General features: G+C 32.6%; 2 protein-coding genes across 2 annotated transcripts; both read left to right on the top strand.

The window, feature by feature from the left end:
• The first annotated feature begins 135 nt into the window (after positions 1 to 135).
• On the top strand, positions 136 to 6,319 carry LOC130653869 (T-complex protein 11-like protein 1). The gene is made up of 8 exons (XM_057456367.1): positions 136 to 384; positions 2,054 to 2,174; positions 2,733 to 2,953; positions 3,277 to 3,413; positions 3,494 to 3,651; positions 4,092 to 4,270; positions 4,609 to 4,772; positions 5,290 to 6,319. Exons 1-8 carry the CDS (start codon positions 272 to 274, stop codon positions 5,493 to 5,495), a joined length of 1,299 nt encoding a protein of 432 aa, XP_057312350.1. The 5' UTR covers positions 136 to 271; the 3' UTR covers positions 5,496 to 6,319.
• A 254-nt stretch (positions 6,320 to 6,573) lies between these two features.
• Positions 6,574 to 10,736, top strand: LOC130653872 (uncharacterized). The gene is made up of 6 exons (XM_057456373.1): positions 6,574 to 6,852; positions 7,675 to 7,817; positions 8,844 to 9,018; positions 9,312 to 9,440; positions 9,880 to 10,139; positions 10,503 to 10,736. The coding sequence occupies exons 1-6, from the start codon at positions 6,801 to 6,803 to the stop codon at positions 10,665 to 10,667; spliced, it is 924 nt and encodes a 307-aa protein (XP_057312356.1). The 5' UTR covers positions 6,574 to 6,800; the 3' UTR covers positions 10,668 to 10,736.
• Positions 10,737 to 10,799: the final 63 nt, after the last annotated feature.

The raw sequence follows: 10,799 nt of genomic DNA on the forward strand, positions 1-10,799 counted from the left end.
TGTTCCTTCTTTTACGTTTATAATAACTTTAGTAGGAAGTAAAGACCGTGCCATCATAAATTCCTGTTTTCTTGGCATTTCAGTAATATTTTTAGTGTGAAGTTGCGCATGTGCAGAAAAGCATCAACAAAGACAAAAAAAAAACAACAACAAACGAAATAGAAAGCGAATGAATGTTCTGGAACAAACAAGAAACAACCGTATTACAGTTAAAACATTTATTTCTGTGGTTAACACTTCACACTTAGCTATCAAAAACATTTGGTAAATAATGTCAGAAGATTTAACTAAAGCCTCTTTGTCTTCCATCATCGGAAATATGACGTTAGCTCACGAAATGATAATGAATGACAACTTTGAGTTACAATCACTCCCTGAAAAAAGGTATATATATAGCTAGCTAACTACTTATAAAAACTTGCTAGTTAGAAATAAATATATTTTACTTTTTTATTATTAAATTGTATCAATATTTATAACTACTGTAGGTATATAGATATGTTAATTTTAATGATAATCTCACACATTTGTGGACAAAATCTATAAAATTGAATGGCAATAAAATGCAGACTTAGGTGAAGAAAGTCAAATTATGATTAAAAACTTTTCTACAATGGCTAGTAGTAGCATCTTTTTACTGATATTGTTCTAAATGTGAAAGTGATTTTGATTCTCTCGCCAAATTTTTCTGTTCTGCAAGACTAGTGGCTATGATATGATATCCTTAACCTTACGTCTGGAATCTGTTACCAACTTCACTGTTATCGGAACTTGTGTATTTTACTTAAAAAAAGTCCAATGTGCTGAGATGTGAATTTATGTGCAGTAGGAGTTTGACATTTTAATCTATTATTATCTTCGTAATAAGTCATTAAATACAAAACAATCTTATGTATATTATCATGAAACTAGACAGGCTAAAAATATTTGTAAGAAAATTTTTTTTGCCCCATATATGTTTGCCTCCATATATCCTCTTTTTTAATTCGTTTCACAAAGTTTTCCTAATGTTGTGCCTGTGCGATCTTAAAAGCAGCCACTAGTTACACATCTGGGGCAAGTTGGCAAGTATTGCAGCCATTTTAATCATTAAATAAGCTTTATTTAATGATTATTAAAATAAAATAAAAGAATAATAAATAAAAAAGAAAATTAAAATAATTCCAGTTAAATTGAAATAAACACATTACCGAATCAAGACGTAAATCAAGCAACTAGGTTGATTCACCCATAAAGCTATGGAGAGAGCGAAGTTGCCAGATTGTTATAAAAGCTGTTTGTTAATAGAGCCTTCTAATGTGGATGGTATACACTGCATACAAACTGAAGATATACATGAGAAAACATTATTCAAAAAATTTTGTTGAAAACTGACAATCAAGACATTTCAAATGTTTTACTGAAAATCTAAGTTCTGACCAAATGATAAAATGATAAAAGTTTCTGTGCTATTCTTTAGGAATTCAAGTTTTAACTTACTTAAATCAGGCTTCTTGGCAACACCAACCTACCTCTTGTTGTTACTTTTAAATCTTAAGATTTTCAGAAATGTCATAACTATAACATAACCAAATAAATCCGAAAAATGTACATGTAAATTTTTTTTGATTAGCGTAATTACGCTCCTTTAAAAGCACACGTTTTTATGTGCAATCACATATTTTTTTTTAGCTCCGTAGGTCATTTCACTGGATGAAGAATCCAAATTAATATATATAACCACAAATGTACTAATATTCCCAGTTAATACTTTTTCATAGGTTTCTTCAGAATTAGGGAAAATCAGGAAATTATTTTACATTCCATGGTTATTTTGTTATTTTATATATATACTATAATTTTTATCATGGAAATTACAATTATTATTTTTTTTTGATAATTCTCCTGACTTATGAAGATGTTAAAGTTATAGTTCGGCAACTTTTTTCTCCTCCTGTTGTACATCTGAATAATACTTTGAATCTTGTGTTTAAAGGACAAGATATGCACCACATGACATATATAAACTTTTGGTAATTTTTTCCTCTTTTGTCTATAATTTATTTATTCTTAGTTTCGAAAAACAAGTTCATGATATCATGCACAAAGCCTTTTGGGATTTACTCGAAAGTGAAATAAAAGAAAATCCACCAAAGTACACACATGCTTTAAGTTTAATGGGAGAAATGAAAAAGGTATATAGCAAGGAAATTGTTTATGATTGTACCTAACCTAAAATGTACTATATATACGCATTTTGTTTAAAGAAATTTTTAAACAAAAAATCTATAAGTACCAAGACTAAATTTTTAGATAAAAATTATATATGATGTCTTTGTAAACTACTTATTTTTTTGGTCCTAATGACAATAAAAGCTTAGTATATATACTCTATTCAGGACTTTAAATACATGTTTAATTATAGGCACACCTATGTAGCCAACCCAGGATGGTTAGCACTCCTAGAAAAGCTTTAAATAATATGTTTCTTGTTTGCCAACAATATTTGTCAAATTTATAGTATTTTACTTAAAAAATTCTGATTTTAAAAAAATGTAGAAAGAAAAAAATATATACAAAAGGAATAGATTTTTTAGAGTGTAGTTAATTGTTTTTTGTTTTTTTGCAGCTTGAAATCTATTATTATTATCCCCTGCTGACATACAGCTTACTACATAAACCTTAAGCAATGCCCTGTATTAACTAGCAGCTAGTTAGCACCCCACCTTTAATTCACTGGATATTCTTTTTAGTTACTCCTGGACTTATTGCATGCTAATCATAAAAGTCTTCGTGAGCAAGTTGAAGACACACTAGATGAAGCACTTATCAAAAAACAAGTGGACAACAACAGTTTTGATATGCATGCATGTGCCAACTTTATATTGGATACGTTATCGAAGTTGTGTGCTCCCGTTCGTGATCAAAATATAAAAGATATTAAAGAGCTGACCGAGATAGTACCCATGATGAGGTTAATGCTTTCCCTTAGTTATTTAATTTTAATATGTTGAGCTCTTTTGTACTGATGTAACTGTATGTAAGTACTGTACACAACTGCATTTGTTAAAGAATCTGTGTTTCAGTTTATAGTATTAGAAATACGCTTTGGTATAGACATGGTATATTTTTACCCATTCAATGTAAGGATTTGATTATCAAACCAGGTTTTTGTGCTTAGTGTTGGAATGCAGGTGCAGCACTGGTAAACAGTACCTATGTTATGTTCCTAAATTGACAAGATTTCAAAGAGCATAAGTGCATACATTCTGTGATTTGCTTATGTCAATATTTTAGGGGGATATTTGAATTGATCAACTTAATGAAGATCGACATGGCTAATTTTGAACTGCAAACCTTAAAACCAGTGCTTATTCAGCAAGCTGTAAAGTATGAACAAGAGAAATTTGCAGAGTTCCTTGAACAAAATCCGGGTAAGAATTTATTTTTTTCTTGTTTTATGTACGTGGATTGTCTCTGAACTTTTCAATTGTAGTGTAATTCTTTCCTTCAGATGGATTAACCTTAACTACTGCTTGGCTGAAAGGCGCTTTTGAGAAAATTGAAGAATTAAAAAAGTCACACCCGTCAATAAACATTACGTCACCTCTTGTCATCACTCATGCATATTTATCACTTATGGAACTAAAAGATAAACTGGTGTATCCAGAGGTAATAAAAATGCACCACCTTATTTCCAGTATTTGAAAATGATAGTAGAAACCTTTAAAACGGATTCAAATTAGTAAAATAAACACATATTTTTTGGTTAACTTGACCAACTAATCTTCTCAAAATGAACGCTTTCTCTTTTAAAAGAATATGCTTTATAAGTATATCAGGCTGTGATATCCGATTAAATACAATAGATTAGATAGTTTAGAACAATAGAGAAATAAGAATAATGACTAGCCTGGTTAGAATTTCAGTCTTACCAAAATTAGCCTGTTCGTCGCAAAAAAATACGACTGTTATGAAAAAAAGTGGATATATTTTTTCTATTATTTCTTTACCTAACCTTTGATACTTTTCTCTCAAAGGCCGCAATAATTGTTTAAGGATATTAATTAAAGTTCTTCCCGATGTTAGTAATGGTTAGAATTTTTATTTAGACTCTACTGCTAGATGAAGTTCGCTTAAAAAAAGCAGCCGCAACATTTGAAAATTTGACATTCATCACTTCGATTTTAACGGTGAGCTTAAACTTTCTGGGAACTCATTTGTCAAGCGATACATCTTTTGTTGCACACTTAAAAGACACCATCAAAATATTGACTACCGATGTGCAAAGGTAAGAAACTATTGTACAAGACTACTGTGCGAAATTTCGACTCTTTTCCTGCCGCCGTAACAGGGTTTTTGCCCCTCCTTAAATTTGATATATTCTCCTATACTTGATTTCTTTCTGCATCTATGAACTTATTTTCCTTCCCAAAGTCTAACATTGAACCCTTCTATTGTGTTGTTTTTACTTATCTTTACTCACTCAAGTATATCCGTTTGTATTACTGTATTGTTTATGAAAAGGAGGATGCTGCTTCTTATGACAATCGTGGAAGGGAAAAATAAACCCAAATGTCTCAAACGAGCTCTGTTTATTTCGTTAAACAATAATGTATATTTTTGTAGAGATGCTTCTTTGATGGAGAGTATCTACCTGCAAGTAATGGTTGAAGGGGAAAAAGAATGGGAAAAGAAAGGTTTGAAAGGAAGAAATGAAGATGAAAAACATGTGTTAAAGAACCAGATAGCAGATCTCATTTCAGAAAAAAATCAGTTAAAGAGCCTTCTTAGTAAGTTTTGTTAGGACTAATAGAAAGGATGAAAATAATCTCATGATGCGTTTCTATGATCTAACCTTGGGCTTCATGCTTGCGCCAATCCAGAGTAGAAGCTTGGCAAAATTTTCAGACATGTGGTAATAAAACAGTCCTGCTTAGAAATTACATGGGATTTGTCAGGGAAAACGGTTAAAGTTTGATCTGTTTATAAATTATATGAATGAGTCTTTTAAAGTCACTTGCTGCCTATATTTAAATTTTTTGCTTGTGGTAAGCTTGTTGTATTTTCTGCGGGTTATTGCGAAGTGCGCATCAATACAAACGTTGTTGCCATCCTTTCAATATAGTGAGAAAAAGTTTGGAAGGCCAGGATATTTGACCCTCGCGGGAATGTGATTTATAAGGGTGTTTGGGCTATAAAACAGTGTTTTGCTGTTATAGCAGCGTCTGAGTTTAACCTGTAAGAATGTTAACTCGTTAGTCCATTATTTACGTAGCTAAGCTACTAATGTCGTATTCATTTGTTTAGAATCGCGCATCAGAGACCACGTGTTGTTATCAATGACGTCACAAAATGCGAACAGCCCGGTATCCAATGTACTTTCACCGGTACAAGCCGAACTGAAAGATGTAACAAGAAAATATATGCGTGTGGTACACCACAATCGGAATGTTTACATTAGTTATTATACAAATATCGTAGAAAAGCTGTTAGAGGATTCCAATGGAAGTTGATTATTGCTTCTTGATGCAGGTGTTAGCGTTAGATGGTCCAGCTTTATGTTTTAGCTCAATTCCTATGACAAATGGCAGAATCTTTAATATAAGACGCGAACTAAACCAGGATTGCAACTCGACTGCAGTAATAGTGATATGCATTACTATACTTCATTCTAAGTTCTACTTCATTTAATTCGTTTGACATTGTTCGGAAATTGGATACGCCGTCTTATATACCCAGGGCTTTTTTACTTATTGTCGTATTTATTTCTAAAATTTCACTTGGAACTTCCTACAACCTCCAATTTCATTGTTGTTGATTTTACCTTAGGAATGTAATTACTTCCTTCAGGGTACAATTTTTATTTTTCCATTGTTGGTCAAGCTTTAGCAGACGATTTTCCTGATAATTCTTGAAAACACCAAAATGAATATTTTTAACATTATTTATTAACTTTTAAGAATTTTTTTGAACGTGAATAATGTTGTTATTTATATTATTTGAGTTGTGGTAAATATTGCATTTCGTTTGATAGGTGGACACAGGTAAAAAAAATTATACACATAACTGTAAAGTGTCCATATCACGTTCGTCTATCAAACGAAGTACAATAGGTGGTCTGTGTATATTCAAAAAATGTTTAAAAAGTGGTAAATGTTTGACAATACCTTTTTTCAAAACTTTTGCGTTATATGTGCTTAGATTTTATACTTTTTTGTGTGGAGAATATAATGATAAACACGATAGTGTAAATATAGAATTATTTAAAATATTTTAAATTTATTATTGATTTAAGCTAACTCTACCATTTAATACTACTATAATACTAGAATTATAACTGTGTCGAGTTTTCATTAAGGTAGCACTTTACCGAGTACCATTGTGCTTGCATTCTCGATATTATTTCGGAGAGAAGTCTCGCGTGTGCATAGAGTGGTAGCATGTTTAACGAGCTGCGCTGAAGTAGCTTAAATTGTTGACGCTTTTGAAAGACGCAGTTTTACGAAGATTTACGAAACAAGGGGGTTAAGTAACAAAGCATCTTACAAAAAGTGTCCGAAAAAGCAACATTTTATCCCCCGTATTTTCAAACAAAATGGTACATAAAAACAGTACACATAACTGCGCAGCGAATTACTTGCCGCACTCATGCGCATTGAAAATCTGCATCAATGCGCAAAGCGTGCAAACCCACAGAAATTATTTCAAATGTAAACAAAACTTACTTTCATGATGGCGCAGTAAAGCTATGTTCAGATTTTCTTTTTTCTTACATATGAAGAACATGAAAAACAGGAGGGTGTAACTTAACACCGAAAATGAGAGGGTTTATTATAGCCCTGCTATGTTTTATTCCCTCAGTATGGTCGGGTAAGTGTATCTTTTTATTATGGTTTTTTGGGGTAGGTTTTTGCCCATCATGTAGCTAGCTAGCGAAACAGTCTTTTCTCCGAATATTTTTTGATTATTTATTGCTTTCTATTATACATAATCTGGTAATATGCGTATATTAAATCTTCCTGTATAACAGGCTGAAACATAAGAATAAACAAACATGGCGAAATATTATTCAAAGCAGAATTTTTTGCAAAATAAATTGCTTTAATTTTGCAAAACTTGTACACATCTAGGTTTTTTGTCGAATAAAATTGTGTATGTAATGTACTACAAAATAAATAGAAGCTAAAATTTTATGGTTCTTAAGTGTAGCAAGCTACAGTCTTTTTTTTTATTTTTTTTTGTCTTTTCAAATTTATGTTATTCGCAAAAATTACATGTAATTTTCTTATAACCAGACTATAAACATTTCAGCTGAAAAAAATAGCAAAAAAATTGAGAACAGCCGATAACAAAGCCAAAATTTTCAGTTTCTAATGAACGCAGCTTTTGACATTCTTCTTTGCACAGCCGCTATAACACAAAATTTTGTAGATTTTTTGCTGACCTATGGCCAAAAGAATTCAGCGGTAAATACTCCGAAGCTGGCCACTGCGAAATTGTTCTTTTGCACATGTGTAGACCAGGTCAGTAGCATGCTTTCATTACAGTATAATCCACACCAAGGGCAAAATTTGAAGAAAATAAACATGCTGACGTCAACACCAATTTAGCACCTTCCAGGAGTTTAGGTGTAAGGTTATATGTCGTAATTGTGCTTTCAAAGCATTTTTTAAAATAAATTCTTAACAATAGATTTCAAATGGTCCTCCAAAGAATATTCAGAACAGGCCGCCAAAACAACATGCAATCCGCTGAAAAGAGAAGATTCGAAGACGTTAAAACAACATAGTAGAACAGCTAATTTTACTGAACTTGGAAAAGTTTTGGATGTTGAGGTAAATAACGAACTTTAGACCACTTTTTGTACAACGTAATGATTTTGTGTTGAGAACAATAGGCATATTGCTATTTTAGCCATAAGAGTGTGTGCACATGGACACAAATCCGCAAAGTTCCGTAAACCGTTGTAAACATTGGCATTGACAAGTTTTATGTTTTAGACATTACTCAAAAGCTTATTCTTGTTCCAGGATTTTTCCTTTTATAAGTGAAAAATTATTTCCCGCGGTCTCTCTCATAGACTCAAAATCCTGTGATTTAGAGTGTTGAAAACGAGAGCGCGACGAAATGGCGATAACAAGGTCAGACAGTGTGAAATACTTTTAAAAAACCCTCTTCTCTCATACAAAACGTTAGACGTTAACGAACGTGTCAGAGCAAATCCCTTAAAATCAAATCTATCATAGAGCAAACCCCGACTTATAATCAACCAATAAGCACAAAGCCTGCGTGGTCGCATCTTATCCTCCTAATTAATACAGAAATTATTTTTTTCGGGTGAGTGAGGCTATTTGCGCTCAAAACAAAGGACTTTCGATTGATCACTTGAGTAATTAATAATAAATAGAAGTAACCGATCAATAAGTGCGGTCAGTATTCTTTCCGCACAAAATTCGTTTGCGTCCCAGCGTAAATCCATATAAGAACTGACATTATCATGAAGAACAGTTCTGGGAAGTTTTTTTAAAGTTTTATTATAATTTAACTGTTATTGTTATACTTCTTCAAATTCCAATTCCAATTGGAATGAATTTACTAATTTATATACTTCCAATCTCCAATAAAACAAGTCCACTTGAATTTTCTAGCAATTGCCTATTCACGAAAATAACTAACTAAAATAAGCTAAGAACAGAATAAATTTAGGAAGATTTACGTGCGGAATTTACAAAATAAATAAGATTGGTTTTTAAATTTTTTCATAAAATTCATAAAATCACGTGTTTTGCTTCAAACTGTAGTATGTTGTGTTATTTCAATAAATCAGCATAACAAACGCGTGCTTTTGATTTTATTTACAGACATGTGGCATTCTTTGTTGCGAAGTCGAGTCATGTGATTTGGCCTTGTTTGAAAATGACCATTGTTACGCCGTTCAATGTTCGGATTTGTCGAGTTGTGAAATGGTTTCGTCTCAAGCAAAGTCTCAAATTATAACGTTTACAAGAAAATCGGGAAGTGACGTATGGACAAATGGTATGTAAGCAACAGACCATGCAAACATAAACACAACCTCGTTCCCAGGGCATTTTGCCTTTTCGATTAATTTGATGGCTTAGGGGTGACACGACCCTGGGGACGAGGTAGATATAAACAAGAAACATAAACGCTAGGAATACAGATGGATATATTTAGTAACTTAGAAACTTAAATCAAAATTTTGCCCTTAACAATTTTGATTCAAATGAAAAACGAAGTTGCTTTAAACGGCAACCTTTATAACGATTTATTCGAAACATTCTTCATGTCATTTTTGGTATGAATTTTAGGAGATCAAGGAAAAAGTAAAAACGCTGGTCCCTCTGACCAAGAAAACAAGACGAAAATAGTTACGAAACAAGCAGCGGTTCAGAAAAGTTCTATACCTGAAATCACCACAGTCTCAAGTGAAAATAAAGGTAGGACATTTGATGTTTATGACGGCTATATATCGGGTTACTGACTAGGTGAAGTATTCCATGAACAAAGAAGACTATTTCCCTGCATTATCATTGGCTGCCTAAGGGTGATTTTCCCCTTTGTTTTTCTGCAGATCGTTGAAGAGAAAAGTTGTCACTACGTATGCTACTGATGTTTCTTTAGAAAAAAATTATTCCTGTGCAAAAAAATCGAACTAGTCTACAATATTGAGCAGTTAAATAATATATTTCAGTGGATGCGCTTTTTCATGGCCAAGCAAACACTAATCATCTATCGACTTGACTTCGCTTAAGAAACACATTTCGCTCGAACGTTTTTTAAACTCGAATCACGCTTCACGTTGCCAATTTTTTAAAATCACAAGCATCTGATAGAAATTTATTGGTCAAGACTTGTAACATTAATGTTGACTTTTAGGTTCTGTTATCACCTTATCAAATAAAGACAATAAAGTGGAATCTCCAATGGATGCCCTGTTACATAAAGAAGTTACCATGGTGAGAGATAAACAGAAACAAAATGATGAATCAGCTAAAAAAGAAACAGTAAATAGAAAGATGCCGACGGGTAATGTCGGAGAAAAAATACAAGATATCACAGAACATTATTTGAAAGCTGAAGAAAAAAGTGATATGACGGCGTTGCAAGAAAATGAAACTAGTGTCACACATACTAAGGTAAATTGTCATAAGTTTTTGCAAGATTTGGGCCTGAAAACGCAGTGTCGTTATGGAAGTGCAAGTCAGTTTGTGAAAATTTCAAGGTACCAGTAATTAATAAAAAAGCGCAAAATTTTTGCGAACATACATTTCTGCGAAAGGTAAAGAGTGAAATTTCAATTTCAGCGCTGTGATAAAATTGTCTTTTTGAGAAATCGTCGACCCTAGTTTCCGTAACTTCAAAATTTCTTCGCTCAAGGACGATAAAGTATAAACACCTATTAATTTGTGAATACAAACACGAAGCAGTGTTCATGTTAACTGTCATGGATTTCTCTCTGGCATTTGGAATGTTCCAAAGACAAATATGTTTACATTTAGGCTAAAAACCATCGTCGGGATCTACGCCATACGTTGATTTCGCCTATAACCATTGGAGCATTCACGTGTATGACCGTTATAGCTGTGAGCGGCTTTGCTATGGCTATCATCAAGTATCAACGCGAACGAAAAGAATTTGAAGATAAACAAACGCAAGAACCATAGCATTACTCCTCATATATTCTCTAGACAACTTTGTACTCCGTTACCAACTCCTTTACTGTTAATACTGTATTAACATTGAAGTTTTTGTTAAGAATTTTAAATTTAGGGCGTAGCGTATTGTAGAAGGCAGCT

The sequence above is a fragment of the Hydractinia symbiolongicarpus genome, chromosome 8, assembly GCF_029227915.1.
Source record: "Hydractinia symbiolongicarpus strain clone_291-10 chromosome 8, HSymV2.1, whole genome shotgun sequence".
NCBI lineage: Eukaryota > Metazoa > Cnidaria > Hydrozoa > Anthoathecata > Hydractiniidae > Hydractinia > Hydractinia symbiolongicarpus.

What these genes read in the sequence shown, in the direction of transcription:
- LOC130653869 (XM_057456367.1), top strand. Translation starts at nt 272, where the DNA reads ATGTCAGAAGATTTAACTAAAGCCTCTTTGTCTTCCATCATCGGAAAT. An exon ending in GTTCCTTGAACAAAATCCGG is followed by an intron (nt 3,414 to 3,493) that starts GTAAGAATTTAT and finishes TCTTTCCTTCAG; the next exon opens with ATGGATTAACCTTAACTACT. An exon ending in TCAGTTAAAGAGCCTTCTTA is followed by an intron (nt 4,773 to 5,289) that starts GTAAGTTTTGTT and finishes TCATTTGTTTAG; the next exon opens with AATCGCGCATCAGAGACCAC.
- LOC130653872 (XM_057456373.1), top strand. Translation starts at nt 6,801, where the DNA reads ATGAGAGGGTTTATTATAGCCCTGCTATGTTTTATTCCCTCAGTATGG. An exon ending in TATTCCCTCAGTATGGTCGG is followed by an intron (nt 6,853 to 7,674) that starts GTAAGTGTATCT and finishes TCTTAACAATAG; the next exon opens with ATTTCAAATGGTCCTCCAAA. An exon ending in AAGTGACGTATGGACAAATG is followed by an intron (nt 9,019 to 9,311) that starts GTATGTAAGCAA and finishes TATGAATTTTAG; the next exon opens with GAGATCAAGGAAAAAGTAAA.